The sequence below is a fragment of the Anabrus simplex genome, chromosome 9 (assembly GCF_040414725.1).
Source record: "Anabrus simplex isolate iqAnaSimp1 chromosome 9, ASM4041472v1, whole genome shotgun sequence".
Classification (NCBI taxonomy): domain Eukaryota; kingdom Metazoa; phylum Arthropoda; class Insecta; order Orthoptera; family Tettigoniidae; genus Anabrus; species Anabrus simplex.
This window is the reverse complement of record NC_090273.1, coordinates 15,163,866-15,183,872: the sequence shown is the minus strand read 5'-3', so window position 1 is coordinate 15,183,872 and position 20,007 is coordinate 15,163,866. Positions and strand designations below refer to the sequence as shown.

Genomic DNA, 20,007 nt, shown 5'->3' with positions numbered 1-20,007 from the left:
CTAGTGTATCTTTCCTATTGTAATAGCTTTCTTGGTTAAACCATGCTTTGGATTTCCTGTGATTTTCCTGAATCTTCATCATACCTCCTCCTCCTCCTCCTCCTCCTCCTCCTCCTCATTATCATCAATGTCCCACTCCAGTTGCCTGGGTATGGTTAACAAGCCTCCTCCACTACTTTCTGTCCTTCCACTTTTCCTGCTCCATTACTTCCACCACATCCAATCCAGCTTCTCTAATGTCCTTCCAAATCTGATCCATCTACCTTCTTCTCGATCTTCCAACTGGTCTCTTTCGCTTAACTTCTCTTTCCAATTTCTCTTTTGCCACCCATTCCTTTCCCATTCTTTTTACAGGTCCGAACCATCTCAGTCTTGCTTTCTGTATCTTTTGTACTAACGGTTCCATATTTAGCTCTTCTCTGATTTTAATATATTGAATTCTATCTCTTCTCTGTTTCTTTTTAACCAATGTTCTTAAAAATTTCATTTCTACTGCTTGGATCTTACTATCTTGTCTCTTATTAGTTACCAGCGTTTCTAGTCCGTATGTTACGATGGGTATGAAATACTGTTTATATAATGTTAATTTCGTTCTCTTGGGTACATTGTTATCCCATAAAAGCTCTCTGACTTGATGATAAAATGTTGTACCTTTACTTAGTCTGTTATTAATTTCCGGGTTGATTTCATTACTTCCATTAATAATACTACCCAGAAATGTAAACTGTTCTGCATTCTTTAACTGTTCTCCGTCTATGTTCACTTGGCTTCTCTTTTTCTCTTTTCCATAGTGCATGACTACAGTTTTCTTTTTACTAATTACCACTCCAAACTCCAGATTTTCATTCCAAATTCTCCAGTCTCCTGTGTATATCCTTTTCTCCCTTTCTCCAAATCACCACATCATCTCCAAAAACCAAAGCATTCACTTAATCACTACAGATACTCTGTTTTACACGTTTTATGATTTCATCCATCAATATAATAAACAATAATGGTACAATGGACTTCCTTGCTTGATACCTTTCTTTTGTATAAAATGTTTAGTCACCACTCCCCACTTGTACACTGCTTTTACTCTCATGATACAACATTTTTATCTTGTTAATGATTTTGGTACATTCCTTTTCAGTAGGCATTCCTATACATGTTTTCTCTTAACTATATCATAAGCTTTTTCCAAATCCAAAAATACGAAGATAATTTCCTTGTTCCTTTTCAGATGTTTTTCCATTATCGTTCACACTGTAAATATCAAGTCTATTGTTGATCTATTCGGTCTAAAGCCATAATGTTCTTCCTCTAACTGTGTTTCTATTATATCCCTTAGTCTTTTTTCTATGACTTTCTCCATTATTTTTAGCCCATGTGATAATAGGGTTATACCTCTATAATATTCACATTTCTTCCTATTTCCTTTTTTGAAGAGTGGTACAATGCTTCCTTGTTGCCAGTTTTATTAATTGTTCAATTCCTTGTGCTACTTCATTTACATTGCCTTGTTTATTTCATTGTGCATGTTTTCTACAGCAAGAGTAGCCTCTTACTCAATATAATATTTAAGTTGATAGTTCTCCTTATAATATCAGGATTGGCATCTTTTTTGACTCAAAACTCTTCAGTCAGTTGTTTTAATAGGTATATGATTCCTTAAGGGTGGGGAAGTTGTGTTTACCATTACTTCGGTAGTGGTTGCTCTGATTGTATGGTTTATTAAAATGAGATTATTGTGCCGTGACCATTATGACCTATGTACGTTGATTCTGTTGGATCATTTATCAGTAATAGGCCTTCGACTCTAGGTTTTCTGTCACTATTTGCGTTTTCATGCTTGGCACATCTATGCAGTAATTTAAATCCCCTGCTGTGATGAGTGGTTCATTTTTATCTATCACTTCTGCAAGTGAGTCTATTATAGCCTCTGCGGGAATATTGAACGAATCAACGACTTCCTGCAATAATTACGGGTTGCGACAATGGACAAAGTAAAGCATATCAAGTAGAGAATGTTTTATCATATAGAAATATAGCGGTGATACGGATTTTTTAAATTATGGAGGTCCGAACAGGTGAAATTTCAGGATGTGTACAGATCCACGTATGGTGGTGGTAACTATTCTTTCAATGCTGTTCATAGGCAAGTTGAACTTCTTCCAGAATTCTATGAACAACGCAGGTATTGTGCCACGAGCGCCAACCATTAGGTCGATAATCTCTACTTTATTCTACTTCATCAGTGTCACTATTGTGGTTTTCACTTTTAGTATTTAGGTCGTTTTTGATATGATTTTTATGGGAGCGATGTTAGATTTTATGAAACATGATATTCCTCCACTTGGTCTACCTAAAACCCCCTGTTCCGCTAGACTATGTGCTGCATAGAATCCTTGTATTGCTATCGATTCTGATAGAAAAGTCTCTACTAATATTTTGACACCTGTATCTAATTATAAGTTAAGAACTTCATTTTCCCCGTATTGAACTGAGATTCACAATTAGAATTAAAGAAGGTTCAACCTATTCAATACAAAGTGTGTTGTACAAATTGTTCACAACATGTTATTTATTATTACTAGTACCGGTTTCGACGCTTAATGGCATGATTTCTAGCTGATGATGATGCCATTAAGCGTTGAAACCGGTACTAGTAATAATAAATAACATGTTGTGAACAATTTGTACAACACACTTTGTATTGAATAGGTTGAACCTTCTTTAATTCTAATTGTGAACCTGTATCTAAAATAAGCCGGCCCCGTGGTATAGGGGTAGCGTGCCTGCCTCTCACCCGGAGGCCCCGGGTTCGATTCCCGGCCAGGTCAGGGATTTTTACCTGGACCTGAAGGCTGGTTCGAGGTCCACTCAGCCTGTGTGATTAAAATTGAGGAGCTATCTGATGGTGAGGTAGCGGCCCCGGTTCAGAAAGCCAAGAATAACGGCCGAGAGGATTCGTCGTGCTGACCACACGACACGTCATAATCTGCAGGCCTTCAGGCTGAGCAGCGGTCATTTGGTAGGCCAAGGCCCTTCAAGAGCTGTAGTGCCATGGGGTTTGGTTTGGTTTGGTATCTAAAATATCCGTAGGTACTTTCCATACAATTAGGCTTACTGTAGGATAATGCATCTTCTTCCTGTTATTGGTTCAAAAAGAGCCAAATATGGGAGGATTTCTACACCACTGAGGTCATGACATTTTCAGTATGGATGAACACCAGTCATGAACTCAGGCACTTAGTGACTAGAATTACAACACATGACTTTCATCACCAAGTGTGTTCCAGTAGAATATTTCGCATACCAATGGCGGAATGTGTCTGTGAATTGTATAGTAGAAAGTGTGATAGATATCAGGTCCTATCCTGTGCTGAGAGAACTGAGTCATTAACAAAATTCTGCACATCTTTGTAATTGTATGCACGATGTGCAGATTTTTCATTAATAATTATAATTATTGTTGATTTTGTTCTCAGGAAATGCATTTCGATGAAGACTATGCTGTGGCATTGCGATTGCAGGAGCAGTTTGACAGAGAGAATCATCTTGCTAAGGTAATATCTATCACAGCCACATTGATTTGCAGTTATTTAGTCAAGCATTTGCCGTTTAACTGCTTCATTTGAACATGACATAATCTACAACTTTTTGGATTTAGGCCTATCCTATGTGAAGATTTTAACTAAAGAAATCTCAAATCTTTTTTGTAAATAGTACTCTACCTCCTCAAACATGCTTACAAAACACCTACTGTTCACTGGACTTCCAGGTCAAGAACGTGTCTATCATAGTATAAGTTAATAGGTAATCTTTTTTAGACAAGATTTTGGTGCTGGTAGAGTGCTGCTGGTGAAGTTAATCTTTAAGTTATTGTATTCTTGTTGTTTAAAGGGGCCTAACATCTAGGTCATCATCCCTTAAGGTATTGCAATCCACCCTATGTCCTTGTCAGTTTTTCTTAGGATTATAACTTAACCTATCTGTTTGCCGTAACTTTATATAGACTACATAGAATGTGCTTTGATCAGTAGGATCAGTATGAAAATGATATCATTATATGTCTACGCAGATGTGGTGTTAGAAAATGGGTGAGAATGGTTCTTACGTCTGTATGTTGAGAATAGTTCTTACGTCTGTATGTTACCTTTGGGTATAGATCATTTTGTTACCATAGTCCACTTAAAGACTAGGACAAAGCAGGTAGCAGACATCTGACCAGTTCAGAAGATGGATAATGATCCTTTTACATCACCACATGCAATAAAGCAGGCTGCTGCAGCGATCCATGTGTCATCATTGTCTGTTTGGTCCAAGATCAATCCCCATCCACGTCAGTATTCAAGACTGATTTGAGGTTCTGAAAGAGAGTACGCCAAAATACCATTCTTCCCATCATAGAAATAATTTTCTGTTGTTTCCTTTTTCAGTTAGTAGTGAAAGCTGGATTACGGCTACTTTCTTTCCAACCTTTGTCATAATTAATTACTAATACACACACCGGTATGGTTAACAATACATACCATCTCTTTATCAGATGGTAGCTTTGGCCATTTGATTATCATTACTACTATTTATTTAGATCGTTTCATCCTCCTATGGGTTACAATTACACAATTTCCTTGACTGTTGATGTTCTTTCTTTTTACGCCAATACTACTTCATTTTCTAGCTCGCTTTTGCTCGTTCCTCATCCAAGAACACCCTTCTTGTTCTCTTGGGTTTCTCTACAAACAAATCTGTCACCTCCGCAATTTTCCTTCTAAACACCGTTCTGTTTGTAATATCTCCCTCCTTAATGCCACATTTTTTAAGATCCTGATGAACTTCTTTCAGCCATGGTACTTGGGTCTTTTTTCTTTCCTGGAAGATGAGGATCTTATTTGCTAGGCATTCTGGTCCCATTCTTCTCAAGTGTCCATAGAAAATTATTATTATTATTATTATTATTATTATTATTATTATTATTATTATTATTATTATTATTATTATTATTATTATTATTATTAGACATTGTGTAGGCTACACTTAGGACTTAAGGTTCTAGACTGCATTGTTTTATGAAGCAAAAACCAACAACAGTAATAAAATTGTTCGTAAGTTAGCCAGTTCCCATAAACTAGATCTACTAGGGAAACCCTCAATGTGTCTGACATCAGTTTTCCTCTTTGTGTAAATTCTGATCACAAATTCCTGCATATCTTTTATGATTATCTATCTGTTGTTATTTGTAGATTGATGCAGTATCTTTGCATGTGTCTCTTGGCAGAGGCCAGTGTTGTTCATGACTGTGGCAGTGTGCAAGCTACTGAGGTATGGGTGGTGCAGAGAACAGCTAATGCAACTAGATGTTATGAAAAGTGCTGAAGCAGTGTTTTTTGAGATCCATCCTTAGCACAGTTCGTAACTGTCATCTCACATGGTGGGGTCACACAGTGTGCCACTCCAATTTAATGAGAACTGTGGCAGCGGACTTCTTTGAAGGAAAACATCCATGAGAAAGACCTAGAAATAACTTCCTTAAACAAATTATAATAGACACCCAAGCACAGAATTATTTTTCGTAGACACCCAAACACAGAGTTATTTTTCGAAGAAGGAAGCTGCAAATAACAGGATGATCTGGACATTTTTTATAGCAACTGATCAGTCTGATCACCTCTCCAGCCCTGCTGGCCAACATTCTGACGGTGAACATTTTTTCTTCCAGTGGGTCTCGCACCATGTAACTACAGTGTTGGACCTTATAGATTTGACACAGTCATGGGCAGCAAGCTGGCATTACAAAATGAGCATATAAATTACATCTTTAGACTAATTAATGTGAGGAATGGCACTTTTTGTCTCTAACTTGGTAAACTGATGTTCATATGATGTCAGAACAATTCTGAGACAATCCTTATAATTATCTCAAAAAAAAAAAAAAAAAGAAAAGATACACAACACAAAATATCAGTGGAATAGTAGTGTACAACACAAATAATAAATATACATTATGATCAGTCTCAAACCAATGATGAAGATGATACCACCACCTCTCCTGCCCTGCTGACCAACATTCTGACAGTGAGTATTTTTTTCACCAATGGGTCTCAGATTTGACACCTTAATGTTCATGGCCAGCAGGCAGGCATAACAAAATAAGCATGAATGCCCTGACCTGGCAGGAGCTGGATACAAGGATGATGATGATGATGATGATGATTTACCTTATGAAGTATTTTGTATATGGGCCTGTCTGAGGGGTGTCGTGGGCTGATATTTGCACATTGTGTGTGTGTAGGTTATAACCAGCAGCAGGTTCCTCTTGGACATTCCTTCTGGGACACTAATGTACAAAACTGCACCACAGGTCTACTCGACAAGTTCCAAGGACAACAAAATTGGTTGTATGATTTGCAAAAAGCAGAAAACCCTGTTACTAGTAATAACAATTTGCAATTTGCTTTTACATCGCACTGACAAGGATAGGTCTTATGGCGACGATGGGATAGAAAAGGTCTAGGAGTAGGAAGGAAGCAGCCATGGCCTTAATTAAGGTACAGCCCCAGCATTTGCCTGGTGTGAAAATGGGAATCCACGGAAAACCATTTTCAGGGCTGCGGACAGTGGGGTTTGAACCCACTATCTCCTTGATGCAAGCTCACAGCCACGTGCCTCTCACCGCATGGCCAACTCGCCCAGTACTAACAGAAACCATTGGGGGTCATTTCTCCTAGAGGTATTATGACTAACAGTAATGTTTGTCCATTTGATGGGTACTGCTCTGTTCATTAGTTATATTGGCAGTGGCAGCCATGAAAAACTGTTGTTAATCAGCGCTCCGGACGAAGAACAGCGGAGTGAAGAGAGAGTGAGAGGGAAGATAATGCAACGTCAGTAATGTTACAACCCTCTCTCTCTCCCATCACACAGCAGTGACATTCACTAATTCATAATTAAGCATATAATAGCTCCATCTCAATGATCGTGGAGGAGAGTATATGAAGGTGCAAAGATTGTCCTCTGATCTTCTCTTTCCATTGCTCTATTCTCACACTGACCTGTCAGTGTATTTATCTGATGGTCTTATCTTTCAGTTGATTTATTAACACACGGGCTGATGAAATAAATGTAAGGCTCTTTTAAACAACAATCATCATCATCATCATCATAATCCTTTTTTAAATGGACTAAGTATGTTTGTTGTTTTTTTCTTCCAGCCATCATTTTTAGATATCCCTGGGAAGACTCCTGTGAAGGACAAGAAATGGACAGTTGGCAACAAGGAAAACGTTGTTAAGAAGGCGTCGTCTTTAGTGGACCCATCATGGGAATACATTGATCCTACTCCAGACATTCATGCTATGTTCATTCAGTTCAATAAGCGTTTCTTCTGGCAACAATTGGATGCTGTAGAGGTGCGATGGAGTCCCAGGATGACAAAGTAAGCAGTGATTAATATGACAAATATAGTAACTTAGATTTATTTACAAAGACAACCAGTCAACAGCCACAATATTTCTGGAAAACAAAAAGTACAAACTACTACCTCATATTAATTCAGTTCAAGACCTTGTTTAATCTTTATGTTCTGTATACAACATGGAGGGCTCAGATGGTTTAAGCTAGTTGTTAGTGATGTTGAAATATAAATATATACTGGGTTAGGGTCGGTTTACTACGTGTGGGTAAAGTAACAGGTAACTTGCCCTCCGTGTAAATGGATATTTTCTGTTCAACCACTCCCACCCAAGTGCTGCTATCGGCAGCATAAATCATAGTTACCTGTTATTATTGGCCACTTTGAAGATCAGATTATTAGCTGTCCTTTTTGTGACATTCAACAGTTATCTTATGAAGTTGATAAAAACATGATACCATAACATTGATCGGTATTGTATTGCAGGTTTTTAATCATGAATACCTCTCTGAATTGCTACATTCACATCACTCTTGTGTCCACAGTGTTGGGGCACACACAATGTATGTCAAGCTATTGCAAAGAAAATCTACATTGGATACAAACTCAAAATCTGTTTGGAAATCTTGAATGAGCGTTAATTTTCAAATGTTAGTTTTTCAGTTTTCAAACATCAGTTATGTCATTATATATGGCATAGTTTAGCGTTCTCGTATTATATCTGTAAGGAAAATGTTTTACAGTATATATGTGCTACTTAAGTAAATCCTCTGGCTCTATGATTAAATATTAAAATGAAAGAAATGATCAATTTTCAAAAGCATGAAGAACTTAGCAAGGCCACAGAGATAGCTGCAATTATGTATTTAATTTACAGAAGCCTGCAGACAGAATACTTTTAAGGAAATAAGTCCATGAAGAAGATGGAGGTATGTATGCATGATATATATGTATAGTAGCACGTAGAAAACAAAGTTAAAATGACAGCAGAGAGAAAAAAAAAAAAAAGCCCTTCTAATTTAATTTAAATATCATAAATCGGTGTCCATAACACTACAGACTCCACTTGTTTGGCTTGTTGGTGATAATCAGCTGATGGAAGTACAGGAAAATGAGTTTCAAACATCTGACGAGAGGGAGCACCTCAGTCAAAAATTAGAAACTGCTGAAAATCAGTGTAGCTAATCCTGTGTATCGGTGTATCTGCTGAGAGAAAGATAGTGTGTACAACTACCTAACAACTACAACCCCTCCTCTCTTATCACATAGCAATCATCATCATCACCACCACCATTGTCCAGTTCCCTCCTCTTGCCACAATGCTCTTCTTTACACCTTTCAGCCTTCTGTCCTTCCTCTAGGTCTCCTTCCCTTCAACTCCATTTCTAACATCTTTCTTGGTATCCTTCCTTCTTCTATTCTCTTAACTTGTCCATACCACTGCAGCCTTGTTTCTTCTGTCGTTTCTTGTAGGGGTACCTCATTCACCATTTCCTGAACTCTCTCATTTCTTACTCTGTCCATTCTTGTTAAAACTACTAGACACCTTTGAAACTTCATTTCCACTGCTTGTATTCTACTTCTATCCCTCTCCTTCACTACCCACGTTTCTGATTCGTATGTCAAAATCGGCACAAAATAAGTCTTGTAGATAATTCCTTTACATCCCTGTTCCATATCAGTCCTCCCACACTCTTAAAGAATCCATTTGCACACCTTCCTCTTTCATATTTTCCATTGTGTTTCCTCCATTTTCTTCAATTATACTTCCCAGGTATTTAAAGCTTTCAGTTCTTTTGAACTGCTCCTCTCTTGATTTCATGCCATTATACGTTTGGTTCTTGTGTCGTGTTGTTGCCAGCACTTCAGTCTTTCAGGCTGAGAACTTCACTCCATAAGGTGACACAACTTCCTCCCATATATTTAGCTATTCCTGCACTTCGCTCTCATGGTTTCCCCACATTAGTAGATCATCTGCAAACAACACTGAGGCCAATAGTTGACCTTCCTTGTCTAAAGCCATACTGTTCTTCTACCTTCTGTATTACCGTATATCATCCGTCACTACTATAAATAGTAGAGGTGAGGGGGTTCTTCCTCGCTTTACACCATTTGTTAACTTAAACCATCCAGTTCTTTTTTCAGTTCCGACTTTAACGCAGCTTTCACTTCCATTATACATATTTTTTACCCTTGTCACTATCTGCTCATTTAATGCTTTTACTATTGTAGCTTTCCAGATCTTGTTTCTATGGACACTGTCATATCTCTATGTCCATGAAGGCCATCACCAAATCTTCCCCAAGTGATACTCTTGTAGCTGCCCCACTGTGAAAATGAGGTCAATACTTGACCTTCCTTGTCTTATGGCATACTGTTCTCTGAATTCTTCTTCCACTGACTTTCTTATTCGCTTTTCCAGTACTTTTTCTTATATCTTGGCACAGTGACACATCAGAGTTATACCATGGTAGTTTGGACATTTTCTTCTGTCTCCTTTCTTAAAGATGGGTACTGTTACACCCTTCTTCCAATCTTCTGGTACTTTTTTCTCATTCCATATTACCCACATCATCATGTATAGCCATTGTGTACCGGCTTCCCCTGCAGCTCTTATCATCTCCACACTTAAGTCATCCACTCCTGGTGCTTTTCCCAGTTTCATCCTCTTCACAACTTCCTCCACTTCTGCCCAGGTTAAATCCTCCATTTTCCCCTCACACTTGGCATCAATTTCCTCAGTATAATCTTCTTCACTTAATCCAACCACATTTAGGAGTTGCTTTTAAGAAAAGGAACATTAAGCCGGATGGATATTTCAGAAGACTACCTTGGTGAGACAACGGGCTATGATTTGGAACACACAGCAATGATCTTCACCAACTAAATTTTATAAATAGACTTATAATAGCTATAATTGATATATTATCTTTCAACAATAACAAGGAAAGCTACATAATTGACCCGACCATCTGATTCGAAAACCATAGAGGCTAGCCTGAAGAAGTGAATGCTAAGAATGGAAATGCTTGTATTCCTACAGTGCCTTTCTGCAAGGATAAGTACCGTATCAAAAGTATCTATATATATATCCACCTATTCATTATTTATATCATTTAATAATCTCTTTAGATTATTTTACATAATTGTTCGTACATGTTTTAGCTCCTGGAGCCTTCATCAACCATTAAAATTTCATAATTGAATAAGATATAATATGGAATTCATACATCACCTATGTTGTACATGTTAAAACTGTTTTGTTCTACTTAAAATGAAATAAAATACATGAATGAGTGGAGACTGAATACCATACAGTTAAAATGATGTACAAACTGGTGTTGTCAAATAAATTACTATTAAAATTCTTGTTAAAATCCTTTGACTTCACAAACATTCATGGAGAAGTTAAAATATATTATGAATTTACAGCGCTGTGCTATATATATATATATAAACTTGCGTGCGCTTTTGCGGTGGGCGACGTGCCGTCAGATACTGAACTTGAATGTTGGAAGTTAGTGCAGAGGTTGTAGTTTGATGTGTAAGAGGTCTCATGGACCAGTGAAGTGGGACTTGTTATAAATGTTGTTATGTGTTTAGCACAGCACTTGAGTAGCTATTCTAAACTTCCTTGATTACTTGTAAGGATAAGTACCTTCTGGAGGAGATGGAGGCAAATACACTATAGACAGTAGTGGACACTTCGGCATTCTCCTGTACTAAACTGAGAGACATGTTGACAGTGGCGCATCTGGCAGCCTGACCTTAAACGTCAGATGGCAAGATTGAAGCTACAAAAGTTGCATGTTAAATTTGTTTGAAATAATGAAAGTAAATAATGATTTTTGCTTTGTTCTACTACAAAAGTTGAATGTTAATACTGATAGAAATAATGAAACTCGTTAATGATTTTGTTTTGTTCAAATCCTTGGCTGAATGGTCAGCATTGAGGCCTTCAGTTCAGAAGGTCCTGGATTCGTTTCCTGGCCGGATCAGGGATTTTAATTGCGTCTAATTTTTCTGACTTGTGAACTGGGTGTTTGTGTTTGTTCCAATATGTTTCTCTTCATACACAAACACTACGCTACAAAAACATGCATTAGTGATTACTAGACCTTGGATTTTTAGATGCTTAAATGTTATTTTAGCTGCCTAAAATAGACTCTGCCGGCCCCGTGGTGTAGGGGTATCGTGCCTGCCTCTTACCCGGAGGCTCCAGGTTCGATTCCCGGCCAGGTCAGGGATTTTTACCTGGACCTGATGGCTAGTTCGAGGTCCACTCAGCCTACGTGATTGGAATTGAGGAACTATCTGACGGTGAGATAGCGGCCCCGGTCTAGAAAGTCAAGAATAACAGGCGAGAGGATTCGTCGTGCTGACCACATGACACCTCGTAATCTGCAGGCCTTCGGGCTGAGCAGCGGTCGCTTGGTAGACCAAGGCCTTTCAAGGGCTGTAGTGCCATGGGGTAAAAAAGACTCTCAAATAGGTTCAAAAATATTTTCAGGCAGCTTCAATTTGATGTATTTCAATAGGCATCAATTAAAATACCCTGTTTATTTTGCTAATTGATAATAATTCCTTAGGGCAAAATATAAAAGAAGTTTCACTCACCTCTTTACTGTAAACGTCACAGAGTATAATTTTACCATCCGATATGAAAGGGGAAACTTCTGAAACCACTTTTTAATTAAAGATAAATTGGAACCTGACATTTTCGGCATAATTCATAGTGTATATTGCACTACTACACTCAGTTTCAAGGCTGTCCCGCTAGGTGGGCTGGTAGTCAATGTCTTCCGATATCTCGCAAAGTGGAACATATTCTCTATAGTGTATTTCATCGAGGTTATTGTGCTAAGCATGCGGTATAGTACCATACTTCTTCGTGCAGTTCTAGAAACTGTTCTGCTTACCATAGAAGAGCATCTTTGACATTGAAATAGTGTCATTTGTGGATCAGTGGGAATAGTATGGGCCCACGTGTACTCCTAATGAACCCTGCCTAGAACAGAATCTGATAACAGACCCTGATGTAAGTGGTAGACTTTGATTTTTCATCCTTGCTCTTATTCTCCTGATCACGGAGACTAATCTGAATTTTAGAGAAGTTAAAACCATGATTTTGCTCAGTTCCATCAGTAGCCAGAGAAACTAAAACGACTCTCTAAGGCTATGCTTGCCATTTTATCAATTCTACATAGCACTGGAAAGTGTAAGGTGATTTTTAGCACATTTACAAAGATAAAAACTTGGTTCAGATTAGTGCTCTCTCTAAAAACGGGAAAAACTTCAGATAAATCTTTCACCTTAAAATGTGTTCTTCAAGTCGGTGCTTTTTTGAGCAAAAATTTTGTTTAGTGTTTTTGAAAATGGCTAAGTCAGCGACAACGTGGGATAACGATCAGCACCAGTCACATAGTATTTAGCAAATTAAAAGATGAGGAATCATATGATGTAAAGCTTACATAAGTACAATATTTTTAAATATACTAGAGGACCCGTGCTGCTCCGCAGAATTAGTTATATATAGGTCAGAAAACTCTTCTTGATAGCGGGCGAGTTGGCCATGCGGTTAGGGGTGCGCAGCTGTGAGCTTGCTTTCAGGAAATAGTGGGTTTGAATCCCACTGTCAGCAGCGCTGAAGATGGTTTTCCGTGTTTTCCCATTTTCACACCAGGCAAATGCTTGGGCTGTACCTTAATTAAGGCCATGGCCGCTTCTTTCCAACTCCTAGCCCTTTCCTGTCCCATCGTCGCCATAAGACCTATCTGTGTCGGTGCAACGTAAAGTCATTAGCAAAAAAAATATTCACTCTTCTTGATATGTCTGTCATAGTCATATTGTTTTGCCTACCCTTTTCAGTGGTTTTAAGAACATTAAATAAGAAGCGCTTTATGGTATGCCACAGTTCTTAGTCAGAATTCATCCATTCTGTCGCCATCATGCCATCTGTTTGATAAAAATCTGTCCATTTATATTAACTTTTTTATCTTGCAGTTCTTGATCTAAAGCTTGGTATTGTCGTAGAAGGCAATGGTATTTTAAGTCGCAGTTCTATATAGAACGGTTGTCTTGTGAGCTCATAGAATAGTCTTGAAGGAGTGTTTTTTGCTAAGCAGAGATACATGGGCTTCACTCTTTCGAGTGTAGCTAGGTTATCCTTCTATAGGTGTTCCCAGTTAATGTCTAAGGCGTATGTCATGATAGGATCTGTTTGTACATACACTATTTTCTCTTAGGAGCATGTAAGTTATTAGGAATGCTCTTCCAAGGGATAGTATTCTTCCGTGTTCAGAGGAAGTGTATACTCACTGGCTTGACTTGATAGGTAGTAATCAAACATGCCTGCATGCAGTTGCATTACTAAGGCTGAATATCATATATCAGAATATTAATGAAAGTGTTAGTCACTTAGAAACCTGATAAGTACAGAATGTATTGCAGGTTAGGTTAAGTCTTCACCTGGAATTATTGAAGCGATCATTGGCCGTGCGGTTAGGGGCGCGCGGCTGTGAGCTTGCGCTCAGGAGATAGTGGGTTTGAATCCCACTGTCGGCAGGCACGAAGATGGTTTTCCGTGGTTTCCTATTTTCATACCAGGCAAATGTTGGAGCTGTACCTTATTTAATGCCACGGCCGCTTCCTTCCAACTTCTAGCCACTAGCAAAAAAAAAAAAAAAAAAAAGATTTGCTTTTATGATTATTCAAAGTCGGCTGAAGTTAGATACCTATCAATGTCTCATGATTCACCGGCAGTTAATTCCAAAGAAAATAAAACAAAGATGAAATAAATCGGCCTAGTAGAATAGATGCCAAATCTGTTTTTAATAAATTCGGAAGAACTAATTAATGCCAGAAGACAAACAGCTAAAGAAATTAGGACAATTAAAAGAAATTATCAAAAGGAAATGCCTAACACTATAGAGGAAACATTCAATCAGCATAAAACAAGAGGCTATTACAAAACATTCAAGCAATATCAATCTAAGTTTACCCCTCCCACACTTATGTTAAGAAATAAAAAATGGCACACAATAATCAGGATAATGCTAACATCCTTGCAGAATACTTTAAAGAGTTACTTAATTGTGAGGATCCTGTGGAACATTTAGAATTTGACCCTAACCCCAAAAAATAAAACTCCATTACAAAAGATTATACCACCAGTTTACAATGAAGTGAAAACAGCAATTAATGCACTTAAAAAGTACAAAGCAGCAGGAGAGAATCAAATAGTAGCAGAAATATGGAAGAATGCTAATGATCAGACTATTCAAAACGTACATAAATACATCATTGATATTTGGAACACAGAGAAGCTTCCCGAGGAATGGAATACAGCGATAATCCACCCACTGCATAAGAAAGGTGATCGCTCCGATCCAAATAATTATCGGGGGATATCCTTGCTTGATATTACATACAAGATTTTATCCAAGATTATATACACAAGAATCCAAGAACAACTTGACCAAGAACTTGGAGAATATCAGGGAGGATTTCGACCAGGTAGAAGCTGTCCAGATTAAATCATTAGTTTAAAATGGATATTGAAGCACCAAAGAGTTCGAAGTAAGGGTCTAGTCATCACGTTTGTAGATTTAAAAAAAGCATACGACAGTATTCATTGTGAATTATTATTAAAAAGCCTGAAAGAATTTGGCTTACACCAAAAACTTGTTAACCTCATTGGTATGACTTTTAAAAATACGAAGGCAAAAGTTAAATTTAGAGGTGAATTATCAGAATCATTCACTATAAGAACTGGACTTCGACAAGGAGATGGACTTTCACCATTGTTATGTAATTGTGCATTGGAGAAGGTTATGCGTGAATGGAACAAGAAATGCCAACCAACTATCAAGATCGGTAGAAATATTAAACTCAACTGCCTTGCTTTTGCGGACGATTTAGCATTACTTGCAAATACAATAGAAGAGGCTAAATTTCAAATTGAACAACTAGAAATTATAGCTAAAAAAAATGGGATTACAAATTTCACTTGAAAAAACAGAAATGATGCCAACTTTTAAAGTTGATTTACCAGTTATTTAACTGAACAGTAATAAAGAGATTAAAATTGTTCAGAAATTCAAATATCTTGGGGAAATAATAACATGGAACACAAATGAAAAAGAAGCAATAGAACACAGAACAACTAAATTTAAACAGGCACAAAGACTTACCTGGCCAACCTATAAAAAAAATCTCTTTCGATAAACGCTAAGCTGAAACACTATAATTCCATAGTTAAACCAGAGGCAACATATGCTAGTGAAACTTTATTCAAATTAAATGTAAAATCTGCAACAGACAAATTACAGAAAACTGAGAGAAGAATTCTTAGAACAATTATGAATAAAAAACACCAAGTTGATGGACAGTGGAGATTGTTGCCTAACAACGTTGTCTATCGTGAATGTGAATCATTAATATCTACAATGCGTAAAAGAAGTATTTCCTTTTTCTGTCACATATCAAGATTACCAGACACCAGGATATTGAAACAACTATTCGATTACTTTTTGAAGAATAAAATCAATAATAATTGGTTCAAAGAAGTTCATGATGATTTGGAAGAATTGGGTATAACTTGGCAACAAATCAAAGACAGAAAAGAGAAGAGGATTTTGAAGAACAAAAGCATAAGTCTCAAACTAAAAACAGTTGAACGGAAACAATATACTGTATCGGACACACAAAGGGCTTTCAGGTCGGAGAGGATGAGAAAGTTCTGGGAGAAGAAAAAGAAGAAATTAACTCAAATGTATTGATTTCAGTGCTCCAATGTGGGTGTAAAATATGTAAATAAATAATATAGATAGAGTAGTGTAATGTGTTATGTCATTAGTGGTGCATAGCATTACACTACTGTATGTCCTAAAAATTCTCTTGATTGTTGATTTTTGCTCCGATTTGGCCTCTTGAATTCTATCTTTATGTTTTTATTATTATGTAAAGAAGTATTGTATAAGATGTACTACTGCCCAATGCTGACATATGCAGTGGAGACCTGGGCACCAAAAAAAAGATTAAAGAATAAAGTCCAGGCCAGTGAAACGAAATTATTAAGAACTGTAATAGGAAAGACAAGAAAGTACAGAATAAGAAATGAGGATGTCAGAAAGGAAATCCGAGTGGAGAAGGCTTTCGACAGAATGGCGAGGGATAAATTAGATGGTTTGGACATGTTAAGAGAATGGAAGGGGAAAGAGTCCCGAATCAGACGATGGAGACCCAGATAAGAGGGAGAGGCAGACTAAGGTGGTTGAAAACGAACAAGAATAGTATTATTATGAGAAGCCTGAATTGGAACACAGTTATGGAAGAACAATGGTGGTCGGATAGAGGAAGATGGAAACGTGACATTAACTTCCCACCCCAACAGAGCTTGATAAGGGAAATGGGTAATGATATTATTATGATCGTTCCTAGTTCTAAAAACACCATTCAAGATAAGAAAATGGAAATAGTAGATGGAGAAAAAGAAGAAAACCCGATAACAGGGTTGGAACTTGAAAGGGCAGTGAAAGCAATGACCAAAGGTAAAGCAAGTGGAAAAGACGAATTCAATGCTGATATGATTAAGGCAGCAGGATGCATTAGACTACAGTGGCTATACCGAGACCTCAATGCTGTGTGGAAGGATGAAAAGATACCTGAAGATTGGCAACAAGGGAGCATTGTACCACTGTTCAAAAAAGGAAATACGAAGAAATGTGAAAATTATAGAGGTATAACCGTATTATCACGTGGGTTAAAAATAATGGAGAAAGTCGTAGACAAAAGACTGAGGGACTGACAGTTAGAGGAAGAACAATATGGCTTTAGACCGAATATATCAACAATAGACTTGATATTTACAGTACCGGGCGAGTTGGCCGTGCGGTTAGGAGTATGCAGCTGTGAGCTCGCATCCAGGAGATAGTGGGTTCGAATCCCACTGTCGGCAGCCCTGAAGATGGTTTTCCGTGGTTTCCCATTTTCACACCAGGCAAATGCTGGGGCTGTACCTTAATTAAGGCCACGGCTGCTTCCTTCCCATTCCTAGGCCTTTCCTGTCCCATTGTCGCCACAAGACCTATCCGTGTCGGTATGATGTAAAGCAACTAGCCTGATATTTACAGTGCGAACAATAATGGAAAAACATCTGGAAAGGAACAAGAAAATCATCTTTGTATTTTTGGATTTGGAAAAAGCTTATGATACAGTTAAGAGAAAACATGTATGGGAATGCCTACTGAAAAGGAATGTACCAAAATCATCAATTAACAAGATAAAAACGTTGTTTCATGAGAGTAAAAGCAGTGTACAAGTGGGGAGTGGTGACTCCGAAACATTTTATACAAAAAAAGGTGTCAAGCAAGGGAGTGCACTGTCGCCATTATTGTTTATTATATTGATGGATGAAATCATAAAATGTGTAAAACAGAATATCAGTAGTGATGAAGTGAATGCGTTGGTTTTTGGAGATGATGTGGTGATTTGGAGAAAGGGAGTGTTCCGGCCTAGCTATGGCTAGACCACCTAGTTGCTCGCTACCACTTCCTAGGACAGATAGCAGCACCCTTCAGCACCCAGCTGGAAGTGGTGTGGATGGAAGGGGATGAGAGACTGTTAAGCTTGGGTACCTCGAGCGAGAGGACACGAGAACATGTGACTGACTATTACCGAGGGCATCAGCCCATCAGTATTCAGTGTTATGTATTATAATGTGTTATATAAGTGTCGTAAATGTAATAAATATTGTTATTTAAGCAAGTGAGTGAATTACGTTCAAAACAGGGAGAAAAGGATATACAAAGGAGACTGGACATTTGGAATGAAAATCTGGAGTTGGGAGTGGTAATTAGTAAAAAGAAAACTGTAGTCATGCACTGTCGAAAAGAGAAAGAGAGAAGCCACGTGAACATAGACGGAGAACGGTTAGAGAATGTAGAACAGTTTACATATCTAGGTAGCGTATTAATGGAAGTAATGAAATCAACCCTGAAGTTAATAACAGACTAAGTAAAGGTACAACATTTTATCATCAAGTCAGAGAGGTTATATGGGATGACAAAGTACCCAAGAGAACAAAATTAACATTATATAAACAGTATTTCATACTAATTGTAACATACGGACTAGAAACGCTGGTAACTAATAAGAGACAAGATTGTAAGATCCAAGCAGTAGAAATGAAATTTTTAAGAACATTGGTTAAAAAGACAAGAGGAGAGAGAATTCAAAATATTAAAATCAGAGAAGAGCTAAATATGGAACCGTTAGTACAGAAGATACAGAAAGCAAGACTGAGATGGTTCGGACCTGTAAAATGAATGGGAAAGGAACGGGTAGCAAGAAGAGAATTGGAAAGAGAAGTTAAGGGAAAGAGATTAGTTGGAAGACGAGAAGAAGGTAGATGGATCAGATTTGGAAGGACATTAGAGAAGCTGGATTGGATGGGGTGGAAGTAATGGAGCAGGAAAAGTGGAAGGACAGAAAGTAGTGGAGGAGGCTTGTTAACCACACCCGGGTGATTGGAGTGGGACATTGATGATGATGATGATGATGATGATGATGATGATCACTTAAAACATCAAAACATAGCAGTGTGTAATATCAGCAGAACGGGCTGCAAGATCGTCTAGAATGAAGAAGTTTGGGAAAAGACCCAAGTTTTGATGTACTTATTTTTTGAAGATTTTATTGTATAAGGTTGATTTTGGTGCTCCAGTGTGGGTTGAAACAGTGTACATAAATAAATAAATGATATATTTCTATCCATCAGTTTCTATTTGATCTATGATATATATATGCTATATGCTTAGTAAAAAGTAACTGATATTTGATACTGTGTGTTCAAAGACTATTTCAGCATTGTTTTATTGCCCTAAATTTTCTCATTTTGTAGATTGTTTTGTTGTTGGGCTCTTGCTATCTGTGAATTATGGACTTTGAAATGTTGATTATTTTTATTGGAGATTCTGGATACTGGGGAGGATTTTTTTCTCTAATACTATCATGTCTGCTCTTTGTCGATAGATGTGCTGGCATTTGCTGTTATCAAGGAAGAAGGGGCCTCTGTTCCATTCGATTAAGTCTTCCTCTCCTCAAGCTACGACCGAGAAAGGATTTAGTGGAGACCTTGTTGGTAAGGCTTGTTTTGGTCTTGCAAAGTGGATTAACTGAAAGCTCAGCTATATCAGTTGACAAGAAGGTTCATTTATTTTATTACTTTCCTACTCCTCTAGCTCATAACAGTAATATCCTGCTTTTTACCCCCAAAAGATTTTCAGTTGTTAGTATTGTTGTTTTCCGTGTATGGATAACCTTTCTTTGATGAATGAATATTTGTAGTTTATTGGTGCTAAAAATGGGAGGAGCCCTTAGAATAATATTGTCCAAACTTTTCGTGGGGGTCAGTTGAGGAAATCGTTTCTAGGAAGGCCTGTTGTGAGAGAAAAATTCCCATCCACCTGTCTAATTCCTGCCTTGCTAGCGCACAGTTTTAACACACTTTGCTTCACTACTCAGGTCAGGGTGAATAGCCTAATAATGTATCTAACAAAGAGACTATTTTAAATTTTAATTGTGAATTTGAACTCTCATAATTTTAGTTTTGG

The 20,007-nt window shown here is 37.6% G+C and overlaps 1 protein-coding gene across 1 annotated transcript in view; it reads left to right on the top strand.

Moving 5' to 3' along the window:
- LOC136881162 (DNA-dependent metalloprotease dvc-1) overlaps positions 1–20,007 on the top strand; it is a 52,991-nt gene that overhangs the window by 704 nt on the left and 32,280 nt on the right. Inside the window, exons 2-4 of the mRNA XM_067153825.2 lie at positions 3,471–3,548; positions 7,194–7,417; positions 19,427–19,535. Of these exons, the coding sequence (XP_067009926.2) occupies positions 3,474–3,548; positions 7,194–7,417; positions 19,427–19,535 (408 nt within the window). The 5' untranslated portion in view covers positions 3,471–3,473. The remainder of the gene's footprint in view (positions 1–3,470; positions 3,549–7,193; positions 7,418–19,426; positions 19,536–20,007) is intronic.